Source organism: Octopus sinensis, linkage group LG7 (assembly GCF_006345805.1).
Source record: "Octopus sinensis linkage group LG7, ASM634580v1, whole genome shotgun sequence".
NCBI classification, from domain to species: Eukaryota; Metazoa; Mollusca; class Cephalopoda; order Octopoda; family Octopodidae; genus Octopus; species Octopus sinensis.
The window spans coordinates 69,743,121-69,765,873 of record NC_043003.1 but is presented as its reverse complement, the minus strand read 5'-3'; the positions used below and the strand labels follow the sequence as shown (position 1 = coordinate 69,765,873).

The 22,753-nt window shown below is 37.4% G+C and overlaps 1 protein-coding gene across 3 annotated transcripts in view; it reads left to right on the top strand.

The window, feature by feature from the left end:
* LOC115214434 (doublecortin domain-containing protein 1-like) overlaps window positions 1–22,753 on the top strand; it is a 299,436-nt gene that overhangs the window by 122,370 nt on the left and 154,313 nt on the right. For all 3 annotated transcript variants that reach the window (XM_036504819.1, XM_036504818.1, XM_036504820.1), the window contains 4 exons: window positions 1,649–1,717; window positions 10,288–10,389; window positions 12,650–12,824; window positions 21,334–21,433. In XM_036504819.1, coding sequence (XP_036360712.1) covers window positions 1,649–1,717; window positions 10,288–10,389; window positions 12,650–12,824; window positions 21,334–21,433 — 446 coding nt within the window. The remainder of the gene's footprint in view (window positions 1–1,648; window positions 1,718–10,287; window positions 10,390–12,649; window positions 12,825–21,333; window positions 21,434–22,753) is intronic.

The window sequence follows — 22,753 nt, the reverse complement described above, 5'->3', positions numbered from 1 at the left end:
TAAATTTATATATATTAGACAGAAAAATCTGCGATATACTGAGTGTGCGATTGGTGAACTGTGGTAGGTGAGGTATTACTGTATATTCATGTTGTTGTTTTAAACAACTACTCAGAAGTCTTAGTATTCCAATCAAAATCAAATACAGTGATACCTCCACTATCATGGGTATTACGTTCCAAAACTTCCCACAGAAATAATAAAAATCTAAAAAAATATAAATATAAAGGAGTGGCTGTGTGGTAAGTAGCTTGCTTACGAACCACATAGTTCTGGGTTCAGTCCCACTGCATGGCACCTTAGGCAAGTGTCTTCTACTATAGCTTTGGGCCAACCAAAGCCTTGTGAGTGGATTTTGGTAGATGGAAACTGAAAGAAGCCTGTTGTATATATATATATCACTTGACAACCGATGCTGGTGTGTAACTTAGCAGTTCGGCAAAAGAGACCGATAGAATAAGTACTAGGCTTATAAAGAATAAGTCCTGGGGGTCAATTTGCTTGACTAGATATGGTGCTCCAGCATGGCCACAGTCAAATGGCTGAAACAAGTGAAAGAGTGTCAATCAGCCACAGAAACCCATGATGTACTGAGGATTCCATGATATAAATTTATATATATTAGCAAGAAGAATCCGTGATGTACTGAGTGCACAATAGGTGAACCACGATATACTGAGTGCATGATAGGTGAACCATGAAATGGCAAGGGATTACTGTATCTTGATATCAATATTATTAAGTTGCAGAGGGCAGAGAACTGGCAGAGTTGTTAGCACACTGGGAAAAATGCTTAACAGCATTTCATCCCATTTTTATCTTCTGAGTTCAAATTCTGCAGAGTTTGCATTTCCCTTTCATCCTTTCAGAGCTGATGAAATAAATACCAGTTGAGTAGTGGGGTCAATGTAATTAACAAGTCCCCTCCCTGTGGATTTCAGGCCTTGTGCCTGTAGTAGAAAGGATTGGAAGATGAGAGTAGAGAGGGAAGTACTGTCTCATAGCAAATTTATTGAAAGGTTGGTGAATGTTAGTAAAATGGCCAGTATGAATGGACCAAATCTGAGATTATACCTGTAAAAAAAAATGTAATATAAAAGGAGAAGGGGCTCTATACCCCTTTTTGACCAGGCTCCCATGGCTTTTATGGGTTTTTGCACGAGTAACCTTTCGAAGCGCCTCCCCCTATTGGGAGTTCTTTCTAATTGTTACATTTTTTGCTGTTTTCTAATGTTTACACAGACTTTTCTTTTTTCGCAGAACCCTTTGTACTTTTCGTTCTGTGTTTGTCCTTACATGTTTTTTGATTTATGTTAGCCCTTGTGGCCAATAAAGCAAGAATTAATTAGTATTATCATTATTATTATTTTGTAGGGAATGATATCTAACCTGCAAGTTGTCCTTCATCGAGCAACTCTGTAAATAAAAGGTACCCAAGACATGGTCTTCCTAAGAATTGTCTACCCCCTAGTACATTATCAAATGTTTCCTCTTTAAAAATAGTTGGCTGTCATTTGCTAGATATTGATTTAGCTGTTATATTTAGCTCTTGAAGTAACAATTTATGGGAATGGTTCATCTTTGGTTCAACTTTCTGATGTATTTCAAGTAATTGTTCTTCTGTTATATTATTTCTATTTTTACTTAGAACTCTGAGAATATGGTACAAGTTGAAAACAGTCCCCATTTGACTGGAAGGAAGGGTCTTCGCTTAAAAGTAAGTTCCTGTCTCTTTATCTTACTGAATTCTCTATGTTGATATTCTCTCAGTCTTCTACTGTTTTCTGCAGTGATCTTGGCATGGAGTTGACCTTATCAATCATGGAGTTGATCCCATCAATCACGGAGATGATCCTATCAATCATACTACATATCTATTTGACCAAATGCTAAGTTCCTAACACCGACAACTTCACAGAGTGTACTGGGTGTTTTTTACATGGCTTCAGTATGGGTGATTTTTTTATGTGGCACCAGAATGGGATGGGTGCTTTTTACATGGCTCCTGCACCCACAGGGTCACCAAGTAGCTTGCCAGACAAACACCTCTCAGCTGAGAGAGGGAGCAGAACCAAAGGAAGTGGTTGTGTGCCAAGCTGAGGTTAGAGTATGAGAGAGGGGCAGAGACAGCTGTCCTACAATAGAGGAGATACTTGGGGTATCCCAGTTGGACAAGGAAGGAGGGGAAGGTGGGAGAGAGTTAGAGAGAAAGACAGAATGAGAGAGAGAGAGAGAGAACTAATGGTGTTGGAGAAGTAGTGGAGTATACCCACAGGGAATAGTTAGGGGAGGGCAAGTAGTACAGAGGAGAATAGAGGGGAATATTCCATAAGAGTGTGAGGGGAGATGTTTAGAGATAGGAAGTAATGGTGAGAGGAATAGGAGTGAGTGGGAGGTGGATGTGATTGATATGTAAAGGCATGGAGAGTGTGTGGATAGGCATGTGAGGGAGAATGGAGGGGCCTGCTGTGGGTGGTGGGAAGATGGGTTGTGGAAGAGTTTTGCCAAAGGACAGAATTATGTGTGAGGGGAAGGGGGGAAAATATGGCCGTAAAAGACATGCTTGTATGTAAAGATGGCCATGATTTTACCAGAAGTTTTGGTCCTTTGTCAACTCCTCTGTGGAGCCCAACATCTGAAGATCATTTCAAACCACTTCATCCCATACCTATTTCTTTACTACCCACAAGGGGCTAAACACAGAGGGGACAAACAAGGACAGACATACGGATTAAGTCGAATACATCGACCCCAGTGCGTAACTGGTACTTAATTTATCGACCCCCGAAAGGATGAAAGGCGGAGTCAACCTCGGCGGAATTTGAACTCAGAACATAATGGCAGATGAAATACGGCTACGCATTTCGCTCAGCATACTAACGTTTCTGCCAGCTCACTGCCTTCATCCCATACCTTCCTGGATCTGCCCCTTCCACAGTTTCCTCCACAATTAAAGTTAGGCGCTCAAAGAGGTAAAGTGGCTGAGTTCCTTTTGAATGCTGAGCTTCACAGACCTTTGGCATTATGTTGTGCTTGAGAAGATGACACATCAAGCCAAGCAAAATCACAGTTGTGGCAGATACCAGTGTCACACAAATTGGAACCCATACCAGTGGCATGTGAAAGCACCCATTACACTCTCAGAGTGGTTGGCATTAGGAAGGGCATCCAGCCATAGAAAACCACACCAAACCAGACTGGAATCTAGTGCAGCCTTCCAGCTTACCAGCACTGGTCAAACTGTCCAACCCATGCCAGCATGGACGTTAAATGATGATGATGATGATGACAACTTCTTTATGGAACTGTACTCATCCATATGCATCACATGACCAAACCAGCACAGTCTTCTCTCTTGCACACAACATCTGATGCCTCTTATACCAAGTTTTACTCTTAAATAATTTTACACTTTATTGTATATATACTGCGACATTACCCATCCAGTGGAGCAATCTGACTTCATTTCTTCCAAGCCTTTTACATGTAGCATAGCTATTCATACATAGGCATCAAAGAATCTGCCTTTCACTCTGAAGGAGGAGCCTTGAGCAGATTTAATTTAAAGGAAAACATTCAAATTCCTGCATCAGATCAAGATGCTCGACAACTCTGATCATCGTCTCTACTTCGCACTTCAACCAATTCTGCATAAAACTAGGTCAGCAATTTTAAGGGGTGGGGCAGTTGGTTATTTGATCCCAGCGCTTAATTGATGCTTAATTTTACTGACCCTGGAGGGATGAAAACCAAAGTGATAGAAATTCAAAAGATAATGCTCATGGTAACTGCTCATATCCTACGTAAAATACTTTCTATGTAATCACAATTTTTAAAACAAACTCATAATTTTTTTATGTTTTCTTAAACATTCTCTAGAAAAACGCTATGTACAAAACCAAATATATGGCACTCTAGGTATAACATCAACATGAACTTCTAACTTGTCTTTTGAGGTCTCTGGGTGAGACTTGGAGCCAACTTGTACAAATGCAAGGCAAAAGTCAGACATATAATAATAATAATAATAATAATAATAATAATAATAATAATGATAATGATGATGATGATCATCATCATTTAATGTCCGTTTTCCATGCTAGCATGGGTTGGACGGTTTAACTGGGGTCTGTGAAGCCGGAAGGCTTCATCAGGCCCAGTCAGATTTGGCAGTGTTTCTACGGCTGGATGCCCTTCCTAACGCCAACCACTCCATGAGTGTAGTGGGTGCTTTTTACGTGCCACCTGCACAGGTGCCAGACAGAGCTGGCAAACGGCCACGAACGGATGGTGTTTTTTTTTTTTTTTATGATGATAATGATGATAATAATAATAATAATAATAATAATGATGATGATGATGATGATAACAATAATAATAATAATAATTGTTGTGTGGTTAGGAAGCTCGATCCCAGTCACATGGTTTTGGGTTCAGTCCCACTGCGTGACACCTTGGTCAAGTTTCTTCTTCTACAGCCTTGTGCTAACCGAAGCCTTGTGATTCAGTTTGGTAGGTGGAAGTTACTATCGTGTGTGTACATGTGTGTGTAAGTGCTTGCTGATCTCCTTACATAAACACAATGTCTCCTATTTGGTAGAAAGCAACAGTCAAATTTATTGATCCCAGTACTCTACTGTACTTTATTTGATTGTCCTTCAAAGAAGGGTTTGAACTCAGAACATAAAGATCCAAAACAAATACTGTCAGGTATTCTTTGTGATGTTCAAACATTACCACCAAAACCAAAAGAATCAGTCAAGCTGTGATCAAAACATTTATTTGTCAGAATATTTTTTTAACAGCTGCAAAGTTTGCACTAAATATTTGAGTGCATGATGTTTGCTGTTGAGAAATCAGTCAACAATATGTTATCATTTGTTCGACTTCGTTATTGTACAATGCTGCACAGTTGGATATTAATTTAGTAGATTATTTTAATCATCATCATCATTATTTCATTATTATTATTATTATTATTATTATATTATTATTATTATTATTATTATTATTATTTTGCTTATTTGCAACATGAATGGAACATTTTGTATTCTCATTCTGTTAATATCTCTCATTTCAATTATCTTCATCACCATCGTTTAACATCCATTTTCTATCCTGGCATGGGTTGGGCGGTTTGACTGGAGCTGGTAAGCCAGAGAGCTGCACCAGGCCCCTGTCATCTGTTTTGGCAAGGTTTTTATAGCTGGATGCCCTTCTTGATGCCAACTACTTTACAGAGTGTACTGGGTGCTTCTCATGTGACACCATCACTGGTGCTTCTCATGTGAAACCATCACAGGCGCTTCTCATGTGAAACCATCACATGTGTGTTCTACATGCCACTGGCATTAGCAGGGCTGCAAAGTAACTTGCAAGACAAAGACTTTTCAGTTGAGAGAGGGAATGGAACCAAGGGAAGAGGCTGTGTACCAATGAAAGTGAAGAGGATTAGCCTGAAAGAGTCCTGTGCCAGTGCCACATAAAAAAGCACTCATGCTGGTGCTACGTAGAAGTGCTTCTCAGGTGTCATGTAAAAGCATCCAGCACATTCTTCAGGAAGGACATCCAGTCATAGATGCTAAGCCAAATCAGACTGGAACCTGATGCAACCCTCTGGCTTGCCAGCTCTGGTCAAACTGTTCAACCCATGCCAGCATGGACAACAGACGATAAATGATGATGATAGCAGTCTGAGAATACAAAATACTTCATTCCTGTTAGAAATATACAAACAAGCAAAATAAACATAACGATAATAGTTAAAATAATATATCCCTTAGATGGTTACACTATCTCTAACTTATATCTTACATAATATATATATATATATATACATATGGCCTCCGTGCCGGTGGCACGTAAAAAGCACCATCCGATTGTGGTCGTTGCCAGCCTCATCTGGCACTTGTGCAGGTGGCACATAAAAAGCACCCACTACACTCACGGAGTGGTTGGCGTTAGGAAGGGCATCCAGCTGTAGAAACACTGCCAGATCAGACTGGGCCTGGCGCAGCCGTCTGGCTACCCAGACCCCAGTCGAACCGTCCAACCCATGCTAGCATGGAAAACGGACGTTAAGTGATGATGATGATGATGATATATATATATATATATATATGTGTGTGTGTGTGTGTGTATATATATATATATGATGGGGGTTCTCTGTGTCTGTGTTTCTCTCCCACCACCATTTGACAAATGGTGGTAGTGTGTTTATGTCCCCATAACTTAACAGTTTGGAAAAAAGAGACTGATGGAATAAATACTAGACTTCAAAAAATAACATGTCTTAGTGTTAATTTGTTCGACTAAATCCCTTCAAAGCGGTGCCCCAGCATGGCCGCAATCAAATGACTGAAACAAGTAAAAGATAAAAGATGGAAAAAAAACAAAAAACAAATGTAAAACATCACAAAATAAAAATGAAATACAAAGGATTTATGTCTTCATGAGTCACAGAATCTCTGATAAAGCTGAAAGTGTGCTGTAGAATGGTTCCAGAATTGACTGGAATCTTCCATATCCGAGGTGCTAGCAAACGTAATTCTTTATCCAGGTTGTGATTATGCAGAAGCAGAGTTCTGCGAGACCAACAACGGTATCAAACACATTCAACGTTGAACATTCTTTCATGCTTTTCTTTATAAGCGAAGAGGAAAAACCTACTCTTGGCAAAAGCTTTTCCTGGTTGCCATTCGTTCCATTCTTGTCTTTGAATTAAAAGATTTTTACACTGTTCGGCTTCAGACTGTGTAACATTTAACAGATAAGGAATGGTTTTTTCTCTTTTCAGGTTGTACAATAGTCTGCCAGATGCATTGATTCCATTCCATCACTTAGGCATCTATTCCAAATAGTTTGAGGTTAAGTGAGAGAGAGAGAGAGAGAGAGATAAAGATAACGAGAGAGAGAGAGGGAAAGAAAGATAAGGATAACGAGAGAGAGAGAAGGAGAGAGAAAGCTAAAGATAACAAGAGAGAGAGGGAGAGAGAAATAAAGATAACAAGAGAGAGAGGGAGAGAGAGATAAAGATAATGAGAGAGATAGACAGAGAGTCAGACAGAGATAAAGATAACGAGAAAGAGAGAAAGATAAAGATAATGAGAGACAGACAGATAGACAGAGATAAAGATAACGGGAGAGAGAGAGATAAAGATAATAAGAGAGAGACAGACAGAGATAAAAATAACAAGAGAGAGAGATAAAGATAATGAGAGACAGACAGATAGACAGAGATAAAGATAACGGGAGAGAGAGAGATAAAGATAATGAGAGAGAGACAGACAGAGATAAAAATAACAAGAGAGAGAGAAGTAGAGAGAGAGATAAAGATAATGAGAGAGAGAGAGAGAGAGAAGCAGACAGACAGTTAGACAGAGATAAAGAGAACAAGAGACAGAGGGAAAGAGACAAACAGACAGAGATAAAGATAATGGGAGAGGGAGAGAGAGAGATAGATAGACAGAGATAGAGATAATAAGAGAGAGAGAAAGAGATAAAGATAACGAGAGAGAGAGAAGTAGAGAGAGAGAGATAAAGATAATGAGAGAGAGAGAGACACACACACACACACACACACAATATGAAAATGCTCCAGTTCTTCTTTATAATATATTTTCTACTAACGCTTTGCGTTATGTTGTTGTGCCAAAACCTCTGTGGGTGTCACGTAAAAAGCATCCATGCTTGCGCCACTTAAAAAGCACCAAGGACATTCTGTTAAGGGGTTGGCGTTAGGAAGGGCATCCAGCTGCAAAAACCATGCCAAACCAGATGACTGGAGCCTGGTGCAGCCCTCCGGCCTTGCCATCTTCTGTCAAACCATCCAACCCATCATGCCAGCAGGGAAAACAGATATTAAAGGATGATGATGATGATCTTATTGGTGGTTGGTCGCAGGTCATTCCTGATTGAAATGATCACTGATCAAATGACATTCCACTTAAGACCATCCTGTCTTTTGAAGGACACCACCACCACCAACACCATCATCATCATTATAATGTCCACTTTTCTATAGTTGGTTTGTTTAGATGAAATTTTGTGGAGATAGATTTATACATACATACATGCATACACACACACACACACACACACACACACACACACACACACACACACATATATATATATATATATATATATGTATGTCTTGCAAGTATTTGGTAACCCTGTCAGTGCAGGTGCCACTTAAAAGCACCCAGCCCACACTGTAAAGAGGTTGGCATTTGGAAGGGCATCCAGCTGTAAAACTCCTGCCAAAACAGTTACAGAAGTCTGGTGCAGGCTTCTGTCTGACCAGTTCTTGTGAAACCATCCCACCCATTCTAGCATGGAAGGCAGACTTTACACGATGATGATGATGATGATATATGTGTGTTTGTGCCTATATACTATATATATATATATATATATATGGATGTGTCTGTCTGTATTTATACTGGTGTTGTTATTCATGTGGATATCATGTATCTTAACAGTTCAACAAACAAAGATCAATAAAATAAATACCTACCTGAAAGAAGTTCTGAGGTCAGTGGAAATAACTTAAACCTCACAAGGCTGTGTCCCAGCATGACCATAGTCCAATAATTGAAACCAGTAAAGGAATAAAGGAATAAAGGAATAACAGAATATGATTCTGTATATTGTCGTTTTAGCCTTTTATCTTTTGTACTCATTATTTTAACTCGTTAGCATCTAAACCAGTCAGCATCATCATCATCATCGTTTAATGTCCACCTTCCATGCTGGCATGGTGGGGGGTTTGACAGGAGCCGGCCAGGCCAAAGCCTGCACTAGACTTCTGTGACTGTTTTGGCAGGATTTTTACAGCTGGATGCCCTTCCTAACACCAATCACTTAGCAGAGTGGACTTAATGCTTTTTACGGGGCACAAGCACAGGCGAGGTCAGTTTGGGCAAGGTTTTTACAAGTGGAAGCCCTTCCAAACGCCAGCCACTTTATAGTGTGGACAGGGTGCTTTTAAGTGGCACCTGCACTGACAAGGTCCCCAAGTACCTGCAAGACAACAAAAAAAAAAAGACTCTTTTGAGAGAGGAAGGGGCTTGGGAGGAGATGATCTTGTGTCGGATGATGAAAAGTTATAGTGAGGCAGAGAGACAGAAACGGGTGTTTTGCTGCAGAGGAGGCACAAGGTTACCCAGCCGGAGAGTGAGAGAGATCAGAAATGAAGACAGAAACAGGAGCACTGCTGCAAAGGAAATACATGGTTACCCAACCTGAGGGAAGTGCAGGAGAAGGAGAGAGAGAAAGAGAGGGAAGCAGCAGGATAGAGATGGTGGCAGAGTGCCTGGGATATGCAATGATACAGTGAGACAGGGTGTGGGTGGAGCATGCAGGTCAGAAGCTAGTGGATAGCAGTGATACAGTGGCACAGGGCCAAGAGGACAGGATTGGGGAGTGAGAGGTAATCAAAGTCAAAGTACATGAAGTGGAAATGTGAGGAAGAGAAGAGAGATGTAGAGACATAATTTGGTTTGTTGTGGTATGGTGTGTGAGAAATTTTCTTGCTAAGTGTGAGTGGGACACAACAGTTTCGTTGATGTGACACATGTCAGTTTCACTGATGTGGGCAGGTCTTCTTAAGAACTTCATATTGCCAGAGGACATCTCGGATCTCAGTCCTTTGGCATTTCCTCCATGAGGTCCAACATCCTGAGATCAGTCCTTACCACTTCATTCCACGTCTTCCTGGGTCTCTCACTTCCACAGGTACCATCTACTTCCTGTGATCGGCACTTCTTTATGCAGCTGTCTTCATTCATACATACCGCATATCCAAACCGACATAGTCTTCTTTCTTGCATACTACATTTGATTCCTCTTATGACAGACTTTTCTCTCAGTACATTTGCACTTTGTCATACATGCACATCCAACGGATCCAGCACAAATATTCTACTTTTCTTTTTTAGTCGAACTGGCCAGATCTGGCCTCTCACACCTACCCAACAATATCATTCTAAAAATAAAATTATCATGAATTTAAACATATTATTATCAAAGATTTATTTTGACAATAAAAATTTGATAAAACAAATATAATACATATTAACTTTAATTACAATTAACTTTAATACAATGAAAACAACATTATATTTACGAAAGAAGTATATCACCAAAATCATACACTGAAATCTCAAAACTCTCAGATTCTGCATGATAATTCCAAACAACATGAATGAATAAGCATCATATTTGTCAGAGCAATACGATTGATAAAAGGGTTAAATGTAATGCATCTTCTCTTTTTCTTTTAAGACCTACGAGAATGGATCTATGACCCCATGTAAAATATTTTACTTCAACTTGGGAGAAGCCTTCAAAGGTACCAATGGGGACCAGAAAAAACTTTTGCAAAGGGTAAGTACTTCGACTTTTTGTTTATAAAAAAATATTAGGATTTATTGAAACCGTGAACCTACAACTGGGAGTCCACTGCTCTAACCACTGGGCCATTGCATCTCTACATCTGTACATGGTGTGTGTGTGTGTATATGTTTTTGATATATATATATATATATATATATTATATATATATATATATATATATATATGTATGTGTATATGTATATATATATATATATGTATGTGTATGTGTATATATATGTATGTGTATATCTTCTTTATAACAGCTTTGCAAAAGTATAAGATATTAAGTGAACCCTGAGAAAAGCTGAACACTATCCCATATGTTAGAAACAATAAACCATTCTGGAGAATACTACAGTATATTGAAAAAGACTTCCTGAGCAACTTTGATATCTTTTAATGGAATTTACTCCAATAATTCCATCCATTAATTACGTTTCAGAATCTTTTATGCAACAGGAAAACTTATTGTTAACGCAGATTAATGAAATTCTTGATAGAATTGGAACTTATAATGTTGCTTTAATAATAATAATAATACAGTAATAATACTGCTTAGTTAATTGCTTATCTGTTTTAATAACCAAATTCTTGTGTTCTTTGCTGTCATGTTTACTCATTCTGAAAGTTCGTAAGGAAATTATTAGCTGTTAAAGTTTCAAAGAAATTGGAAGAAAAAAAGAAAAAATTATTGATTCTTTCCGTCTTTTGATGAATAAAAAGAAATAGATTATGAAACAATCTCTTGCAGGCATTTGCTGGGAATCTTTGAAGGATCTCTCAAAGAGGAAATCCTTCCAACTGATCCTAGATCAATATTAAGATTTTTCTTACATTCTTTGAGAACATCAATATCAGGTCTTCTCATAGATAAATGATCTTAGTTGGACATCTTCAGTAGTGAATGGTTCCATATTTTCTTTGAACATCTTTAAATCATTTCAAATTATTTCGAATGGTTTGTAGTTTGTTTCATAGAGTATTCTTCAGATCTTTATTCTTGCCAATTGCTGTGACGTAATTTAACCATAGAATATAATTCCAACTTTTATTTTTATGTTATCAATATCTTTACACTGATTCTCAGGTAAAATTTCTTCTGACTCATAGACACCTCATCACCACTATTTATAGTTATCATTTCATGGTTTCTAATTCTCTCTCTCTCTCCTCAAAATCTGGGTAACTGTGTGGTTCCTCTACAAGAACCTGTTCTGCTCATTCCCCTTCTCACATACCTTAACCTCATCTCTTAACATATACATCCCCAGCCCTTGAGGGGCTCATAGTCTTGTGACCTTCATGGTGGCTTCATTAGTGCTGATAGTACACAAAAAGCACCCAGTACACACTGTCAAGTGGTTGGTATTCGGAAGGGCATCAGGCCATAGAAACCATTCTAAAGCAGACACTGGAGCAGGAAGCAGTCCTTGGACCCATCGGATCCTGAAACCATCCAACCCATCCCTGCATAGAACTTTAAATGATGATGATAAAGAAAAGCATTTATCGAAAAAAAATTGTTTTTTGTTAAAAAGATACTCCAGACCATCTCCACTGTAAAAAAAAAAATCTGAAAAGTCCTCATCAAAACAGAGAAACTCCAACTAGGTGCTTCTTAACTCTGACGTCCTCCAAAATGTGTAATTGAAAAATAAAAATAATGTGTAGAATATTAAAAAAATTTATAGAATAGGAGATATAAATCCAATTATACAAGAATGCACATTTTCACTTGGATGGTTTGAAAGGAACTGACAAATCAGACGACAGTGATGATTTCTATGGCTGAACAGTCTTCGTAATGACCACTTTACAGTGTGTTCTCAGTGCTTTTTTCCTACCACCAGCACTAGTGACGTCACCATGTAACTTGTGAGATGAAACTCTATTCAAGTGAGAGAGCAGGGTGGATCCTTAGGAAAACAGTATGGCGGATTCTGTCTAATGATTCAGTCAGAGAGAAAAGGGTGTCGTCTGGAACCCTTTACAGAGCTTCTTTGACTGATAAGAAGAAAAGAAGAAATTGTCTTCAAATCAGAGAACTGAATCAAATCTTTGCAACCAATGGACTCTTTTAAAATCACCCAAGGACCGGATAGTGATATTAAACCAGGAGATAGATTAGGTCTGCTACCCCAAAATAAGAAATGTTTCTCTGACAAATTTTCCACGTCTACCAAATTTCTATTTTTCTTCAATTCTTCTCCAACATTTATATTTCTCCTCCTTTTTCTTTTGTTTATTTCAGCTCTATGATGATTTGTCAATCAGTCAGCGACTAAGTAATACTCAAAAACCAAAGATAGCACCAAACGTTCAAAAAGTTTTCTTAAGTTCTGGTGAAGAACTTAAAGATGTCCTCTCTTTGAAATATGACCAAGAAATTTGGTTGTCGTTTGGAGAAGCATACATTGATCCTTATAGTAAGTAGAATATTATGAATATCATGATTATTTTGTATGTCTACAAGGCAACAAACTGGCAGAATCATTAGCTCATTGGACTAAAATCAACAAAACATTTATCATTGGTATAAAGGTGAATTTACAATCTGAGTATAAAAGCTGGGGGTTTCAAAGCAGTTGTCCATATTTATCTTCTTTCTCTCTGGTTTTGGAATGTATAAATGTTTGTATGCACATATTATCTTTTAACCAGGAGGAAAGGAAGTGTCCATGACCCTTCACAGGGACTCCGAAACTGGTGGTAGGGAAGGAGGAAGCATAGAAGATATCCTCAAGCTTATGAAGGGAAAAAATTTTGGATCAAGATTTAACACTTCATTAGGGTTACAACTTATACATGAGTAAACATGGTCTTGACATCACATAATAGTTGTAAATGAGTGTCACTGTTATAGAAGCAGTGTCCAATATTTTACAAAAAACATGTCTGACCATGGGGAAATATTACCTTCCTTGGTAACAGGTGAAGGTAGGTGACAGGAAGGGCATCCAACCCTAGAAAATCTGCTTCAATAAATTCTGTTTGACTAAGGCAGCGAGCTGGCAGAAACTGGGTGAAATACTTAGCGGTATTTTGTCTGTCTTTATATTCTGAGTGCAAATTCTGCCAAGGTCAACTTTTCCTTTCATCCTTTCAAGGTCGATAAGTTAAGTACCAGTTGTGTACTGGAGTTAATCTAATGGACTGGCCCCCACTCCCCAAAAATTTTGGGCCTTGTGCCTAGAGTAGAAATGAATAAATTCCGTTTGACTAATGCAAGTATATTGAAAAGTGGATATTAAAATAATAATAATAATTGTGTGTGTGTGTGTATATAACATAGCTCCTTGTGTATAAATTGCACAGTTTTATGCCTGATTTCAATTGGAAAAAAAAAAGCTGGGATACAACACTAGGCAAAGCTAAAACTATGAACAAAAAAAATTTGCACCATTTCTAAAGTAAGGAGCCAGCTTACACTTGACTACAAGTTAAACATGACTAAATACAATAGGTTCTTTGACAATTTATGACATTAATAAAGAAAAGGATAAGTAAAGGCAATTTATGGTGGATTCAGAGACAATTAAAGGTGTTATGTGCTGGTGCCATGTTTAAAGCACAGGTGTTGGTGCTATGTAGAAAGCACCCAGTACACTCTGTAAAGGGGTTGGTGTAAGAAAGGGCATTCTCAGCTGTAGAAAATCTGCCTCAAATAAACTCCATCCAACTCATTCAAGCATGGAAAAGTGGATGTTAAAATGATGATAAAGATGAGACAATGTATGTCTATGTATGTATGTATGTATGTGTGTGTGTGTGTGTGTGTGTGTGTGTGTGTGTATGTATGTATGTATGTATGAATGTATGTATGTATGTATGTGTGTGTGTGTGTGTGTGTATGTATGTATGTATGTTCCTTCTATTTTTTAATTACTATTAATCTTCCGAGTGGGTTTCCAACTAAGATACAATGCTCCATCTTTGGGATGTAGTTAACACAGGCAAATTCACATTTGGAACTTGAGAAAAGTCTTTAACATTTTTACTGTTCCACTCACAGATTGCACTTGTAATGTACGAATTAACCGGTCTATTTATCCATACCTCTTGTTTTGAAGTGGTTTGAATTCTTCCTACTGATATTTGAGTCGTGTGCTTGTGTATGTAATGTAATGTAATGTAATGTAATGTAATGTATGTATGTATGTATGTATGTATGTATGTATGTATGTATGTATGTACGTATGTACATGTGTGTGTGTATGTATGTATGTATGAATGTATGTATGTATTTGTGTGTATATGTATGTATGAATGTATGTATGTATGTATGTTTCTTCTATTTTTTAATTACTATTAATCTTCCGAGTGGTTTCCAACTAAGATACAATGCTCCATCTTTGGGATGTAGTTAACACAGGCAAATTCACATTTGGAACTTGAGAAAAGTCTTTAACATTTTTACTGTTCCACTCACAGATTGCACTTGTAATGTACGAATTAACCGGTCTATTTATCCATACCTCTTGTTTTGAAGTGGTTTGAATTCTTCCTACTGATATTTGAGTCGTGTGCTTGTGTATGTAATGTAATGTAATGTAATGTAATGTAATGTATGTATGTATGTATGTATGTATGTATGTATGTATGTATGTATGTACGTATGTACATGTGTGTGTGTATGTATGTATGTATGATGTATGTATGTATTTGTGTGTATATGTATGTATGAATGTATGTATGTATGTATGTTTCTTCTATTTTTTAATTACTATTAATCTTCCGAGTGGGTTTCCAACTAAGATACAAGGCTCCATCTTTGGGATGTAGTTAACACAGGCAAATTCACATTTGGAACTTGAGAAAAGTCTTTAACATTTTTACTGTTCCACTCACAGATTGCACTTGTAATGTACGAATTAACCGGTCAATTTATCCATACCTCTTGTTTTGAAGTGGTTTGAATTCTTCCTACTGATATTTGAGTTGTGTGCTTGTGTATGTAATGTATGTATGTATGCATGCATGTGTGTATTACGTGTGTGTGTGTCCCCCTTTGATATCATGGTTGTTGTAAATGAGCATCATTATGGTCGTCATAGAAACAAGGTTATTCATTTCCAGCCTTCTGTGGTGGTGGTGGTGGTGGTGGTGGTAGTGCTACTGCTGCTGCTGATGATGATGATGATCATGATGATGGTAGTTTTGATGATGTTGGTGGTGATGATGGTAGTGACAACAGTGGCGGTGGTGATGATGATGATGCAAACTGCAATGGCAATGATAGTAATGATGATGATGATGAGAGCAGTAACAATGATGACAGCAGTGGCAACAACACAGGCTCATGGTGGAAAGGATATCAAAAAAAAAAGATGACTACAATAACGAGAATGATAATGATGATGAAAATTGCAATGGTGATGATGATAATGGTAATGATGACAATGATGAATATGATGACAAGGAAAATTATAATATAAAAAATCCACAAACAAGATATTGAAAAGAGATGGAGTTTCCAGTGACCTGACGACTTGATGTATGCCTTAATGGTTTTTCCATTTCCCTGCTGTGAAGTTTCTTCAAGAAAGAAAGAGAAAATCACTTTTTGCAATGAAATTACAAAAAAAAGGAAAGAAAGAGAGGAGAATTTTTTGCTTTTATTGTTTTTTCAAGAAGTCAAACATAAGTCATAGAATAAAAGCTGAACAATTTAACTTAGATTTGGTTTTGGAAATGAATGACAAGAAATTAAGAGAAGACATGGAATCGAGTCAGGATAGAAGTGAATGTGGAATCTATTTTTAGGATTGCCTTCTTATGAAACTGTATCACCATCATTGTTTTAACGTCCATTTTTCTATGCCTGCATGAGTTGGATGGATTCTGCTGAGGCAGATTATCAACAGCTCGACACTTTTCCTGTTGCTAACCCTCACCTATTTCCAAGTAAGGTAATATTTTCCCATGATCCTCTCTTTCGTTCCTTTCCTTTTCTTTTCTTTTCTGTTTTTTTTTCTGTCGTCACTACCATCATCACCACCAACGTCATCAAAACTACCATCATCATCATCACCACCACCACCATCAGCCGTAGTGCCACCACCATTATCAGCATCAACCATGCTAAAGCAGACAGTGGAACTTGGTGCAGTTCTCTGGTTTACCATTTCCTGTCAAACCTTCAAACCTATGGCATCATGGAAGATGGACATTAAATGATGATGAAGATGATGATGGCGACAACGACGAGGACGATCATCATCATTAGCAGCAGCAGCATCATCATCATCATCATCGTCATCATCAACATCATTGTTGTTGTTGAAAAGAAGTTGATTCCAAACACCCCTATTGAATTCTCCAACAGTCTACCAATCCTGAGTTTTCTTACTTTGAATACTTTGTTATTCTCATCTCCAATTCCCATTCTGGTCAACATCAACCAACCAACCAACGAACCAACCAAACTTGCTACACAATTAATTTTTCATTCTATCTTTTTTTATGTAAACCGATCCTCTTTCCCTTCTTGTCTCTGTTCCATTTTTCTTCTCTCTGGAAACGTTTTCATCACCTCTCTCATCCTTCATCTATCTCTGTATACCTCATCATCATCATCACCATCATCGTCATTCAATGCCTGTCTTCCATGCTGGCATGGGTTGGACAGTTTGAGTGAGAACTGGTAAGCCAAGAGGCCGCACCAGGCCCAATCTGATCTATCAATGTTTCTACAGCTGGATGCTCTTTCTAATGCCAACCACTCCGAGAGTGTAGTGGGTGCTTTTTACATGCCACCGGCACAGGAGCCAGTCAGATGGGCCTGGCACTAATTACTATCTCCAATGCACTAATTACTATCTCCAAAAATAGAATCATCAGAAATCAAATTTGTAAACCAAGTGAAACCAATTTTAACTCATGGTTATTACAGTATTTGATGGCAATAAAAGACATCTGGGCATATTAGACCCCTCCCAATTTCAATAAACTTTTTAGTGCATTAACCCTTTAGAAATTAAACCAACCACATCCGGCCCAAGTATTCTCCCTGCTCCCTCTTCAAACCGGCCAGATTGTACAATGTCATTCTCAAAATAAACAATCACGTAATCAAAATCTTGAAGCTGTGAGATAATGCACGACTAATTGAAAACAATGTGAATGTATAAGAATTGCACTTGAGAGAGAGAGAGAGAGAGAGAGAGAGAGAGTAATCTGAATGCTTAAAGGGTGAAAGCGTGTAATATTTAAAGTAATCTAGCAACACATTACAAAATGTTGCAAAGATACCTTAACAACAGAAGAAAATATGACTGTTTCTTAAAAGTAAGTTAGGAGTAGAGTTGAACATAAGGCAAGTGATCTCCATAGTGAAAATATCTTATGTGATAACAGTAATAAAACATGCAAAAAAAGAAAAACAAAGCAAAAAGCAGATGATAACATTTTATAAAAAGCAAACTTCCGTTACAGATGAACATAAACCAAATCTCAATAACGAAAAATCTTTAATCCTTTTCAAAGCCAGAAAAGTCTTCATCATTGAATCTTATAAACTCACCATCCCTATTGCTGGTGTCACTACTGATATCACTGTCTTCTACTAATCCTTTCTACTAAAGGCACAAGGCCTGAAATTTGGGGGTAGGGCACCTATGGATGAGATCGACTCCAGTACACAACTGGTACTTAATTTATCGGCCCCGAAAGGATGAAAGGCAAAGTCGACCTTGGTGGAATTTGAACGCAGATCGTAGCAATGGGCGAAATATCGCTAAGTATTTCATCCAGCATGCTAATGATTCTGCCAGTTTACCGTTTTACTGTCTTCAAATAATGCATTCCTCTTTGGTGCCATGAAGAGCATTGCTTGAGTCTATCTAATTGTAATGCATCAGCTGGCACTGGTGAGCATTGCCAATCCATTGTTATGGTACATACTTTTACAATACAAGGAAAACTAATAATGTTTAAGTAGATATATTGTTATTATGGTGTCAGTTGTGAGTTCAAATTCTGCCGAGGTCAACTTTGCTTTTCATCCTTTCAGGGTCATTAAATTAAGCACCAGTTGCATACTGGGGTTGAACTAAGCGACTGCTCCCCTCCTCCTCAAATTTCAGGCCTTGTACCTAAAGTAGAAACGATTATTATGGTGTCAGTTGGGTGAGGTAGAAGGGAAACTCTGGGTTAAAATTAGCCTACACTAGTGAATATCTGGGACAAAATTAGTTTGTGGGAGGGCCCAGTTTTGAATATAAAACCCAGGATGCTTGGAGAAATTTTATTAAAAGTGAAGTGCATCTTATATGCCATCAAATATGGTGATTCTCAAGTCATCTTTTGTTATAAACAAGCATTCAATAATATACAAGCAAAGCTTGGTTAAATATCACAACACACAGCATGATATAATATGTACAATGTTTTGTAAACACAGTTATTTATGCAGAGTTAGGATTGTTTTGTGAAGATGATTATAAACATGTCATAGACTACATCATACCCAGAATCTTTACTATAAAAAAAAGTTGTTTTTAATTATTTGGGAATATGTTACTTTTATTAAAAGAAAGTAATTACTGAAGTCTACACTGTCTAGAAAATTGTTAAAAATTCTAATTTTTAATATATTCTTATCAAAATGTGATTTTAAAATTTCTTTTATTATCAAAACATTTCAACAAAAGAAAACTAATTTTAATTCATTACATAATAGTGTTCTCTCATTGTCTTCTCTCTCTCTCTCTCTGACATTTTATGATGCTGCTCCCTACAGTGGGATTGAACCCAAAGCCAAGTGGTTGGGAATTAGTCATGTCTGTACTTGTACATTTAACCCTGTGATTCAACAGCTGTTGATGTGTATCAAACAGAAGTTCTTTTGTATCCTGTTTATATTAGTCAGACTGGTGTCCTCCTCATCTTGATTGTTGCTTTCACTCTGTTTCAGCTGTTGTATGTTCCAACCTTCTTCAGGTGTCTTCTGTTGTATTAGAATTTCAAATCTAACCCTTTATTTGATCCATGGGGATACACTGTTCTCATTCTGCTTTAATGCTTTACACAGCAATTTTTGCTTCAGATGATTTTTTTTTGAGAATTACCTTACTCCCTTGCCTGGGATTGATCCCAGAACCTTTAAGTGCCTGCACTGCATTAACCAATCTCCTATGCTACATATATTGCCTAGTAAAATGAATACAAGTGTTGAATGCATTCAATAAAAATTTAGAAGATAAAGATATGTAGAGAGAAAGATAGATAGGTAAATAGACAGATAGATAAATAGAGATAGAGGAGTAGATAGAGAGGCAGGTTAATAGATATAGAGATAGATAGACATACATGAATATTTGCAGACATATGTATTGTTAATTCATACACTTTCCATGAATGCAGGTATATCAATATATACATATATACCTACATTAACTCACTCACATATTCACAGATCTCTGGAATTGTCTAGACTCTAAATGAAATAAAACAAAAGAAATAAATAAAATCCATGTCACCTTGTTAGTGACCAGGCTTGAATTCTACAATCAACTTCAACATGTTAAAACAAGTATATATACTTACTTACATATATACATACACACACACATATATATCCACAAACGTACATTTATTTATTTTAGCTGATTGTGCAAAATATTGCACTGGCAATCTAAAGTTTACAATAATGCTGTCTCAATTCTAAACGTGTAGTATTTTATTGAACAAATGAAGAAATAAAAGGAACTGAATGCAAAAGGTTGACAATTGTATACAGACGGTAGCTGAAATTACATCAGACAATCTGTTTTGCTGTCTTCCAGAACATTCTTGTTAGAAAATATATAAAGAAAAGATAGAAAAAAGAAAGAAAAATGGATGAAATAAAACACTGATTGTATGAAAAATGTAGTTTAATGAAAAATTTAATATATAAATGCAATAAAGTAAAATAATAAAATAGAGTTAGATTTCCCCATAATCATTCATTGTTGATGTATGATTTGATGTTGCTAGTTTTAGTTAGGATTTTGAATTTTGTTATTTCATTTGATTTCAGCAACTTGGGGATGAGATTAGATAAAGAAGACGACCTGTGATTTGAATTTATTTGATTATTTTCTATATGAAATCTAGCCATATAATTCTACTGATGGAAGCTATATGAGCTCAAGCCATATAATTTTACTGATGGCAACTATATGAGATCTGTCTGTATAATTCTACTGATGGCAGTTATATGAGATCTGGCTGTATAATTCTGATGGTAACTATATGAGAGCTATCCGTATAATTCTACAGATGGCAGCTATATGGGATCTAGCCATATAATTCTACTGATGGCAGCTACTTATGTTGTGTCAGAAGGAAGATTTACATTTTTTTTTTTTACTTTATTTATTCGTCTATTTATCTATTTTACTTGTTTCTCTCATTGGATTGTGGTCATGATGGCGGGCACGGCCTTGAAAGGTTTATTTTGTTTGTATATTCACATTTGTGTCATGTTTGTTTTTGTCTCTGTCCCTAACATTTGTTTGCTATTCCCATCAGCTTCATGTTGCTTATGCCACAAAAAAATGATCAATATTATTAAAGGCATGAAATTGTAAGGATATTTTGGACATTAACTGGTGAGGAATTAACATCCCATCTCATGTGTGAATTTTCTATTTGTTCCTTTGTTTTGTTAGTGTTTAAATTTTAGAACTATGTATATTTACTTAGTGGTTTTCTTATAAGTCCTTATATTTAGTGCGACGTCTATCCTTAGCTAATGAGGTTTAAATAGACTAAAACAGGTTGTTAATTGTCTCTTGTACTTAACAAAATTATGCAAATAATATTGTGCCATCGAATTGTCGTTGTCTTTTCCTGACTACATAAGCATTTCTGATCAGCTTTTTAATGCTCAACACTTAGTAAACCATTGCATAGATGGTTTAATCTATATATTTTTTTCTCATTGGGTAGCTTACTGCATGGAGGCAATATTTGATAAAGCATGCGTTCAAGGACGTGCTGAAAACTCAAGAATTATCCGAAGTTTCAAGGATGATGACTGGAGCGACAAGTGAGTCCTTGTTTATATCATTATACATTTTGCTGTTGTTTAATCCTAAGACTGCTCTGATTTCTGGCAGAGTGGATCAAGATCACATTATCCAGTGTGTCCTTCCTTTTTCATGATGGTGGGGAATAATTTGAAGGAGACTTGGCTGCTGTTTTCAGCAAATGAAATCAATGCATGTGAATGCATAGGTATGTGCATATTCTTTTATTCTTTTACTTGTTTCTGTCATTTTTTTTTCAGGATTAAAAAGAAGACAACAAACAGAAAATTTGGCATACCTATATATATATATATATATATATATATATATACCATCATCATCATCATCATTTAACATCCATTTTCTGTACTGGCATGGGTTGGACGGTCGACTGGGCTCCAGTTTGATCTGGCAGTGTTTCTACAGCTGGATGCCCTTCCTAATGCCAACCACTCCAAGAGTGTAGTGGGTGCTTTTTTTACATGTCACTGGCACAAGGGGCTAGAGGGGCCTGGCATCGACCACGATCGAATGGTGCTTTTTATGTGCCACCAGCACCAGGTTCACAACTACAATTTCCATTTGATTTTGATTTGATGTACTTGACTCAATAGGTCTCCTCAGGCATGGCATGGCACCCTACAATCTAAGGTACTTTTGAGTGGGCTGGTTATGCAACATTGGTGTAGGTTACAGCTGTGAACTCACTTTATTTGCCAGGTCTTCTCAGTCACTGCATACCCTCCAGATGTCTTGGTCTTTTGTCATTGCCTCTGTGAAGCCCAACATTCAACGGTCATGCTTCACCACCTCATCCTATGTCTTCCTGGGTCTCCCTCTACTCCAGATACCTTTCACTATTTGAGAGTGGCACGTCTTCACACAGCTCTCCACATCCATCCGTAGTACATGACCATACCAACGCAAACATCTCTCTTGCATGCCACATCTGATGCTTCTTATGTTCAACATTTCTCTCAGGGCGCTTACACTCTGTTGTGTGTGCACACTGATACTACACATCCAGTGGATTATGCTAGCTTCATTTCTTTTGAGCCGACGCATGTCTTCAGCAGTCATGGCCCATGTTTCACTGTCGTGAAGCATGGTCGTTCGCACACATGTGTCGTACAATCTATCTTTCATTCTGAGTGAGAGGCCCTTTATCACCAGTAGGGGTAGAAGCTTTCTGAACTTTGCCCAGGCTATTCTTATTCTAGTGGTAACAGTCTCTGAGCATCCACCCCCACTACATCCTTGGTCACCTAGGTAGCAGAAGCTATCAACTACATCTAGTTTCTCCCTACTGGCATGTGATGGAATGTTTTCTGAGTATCTGT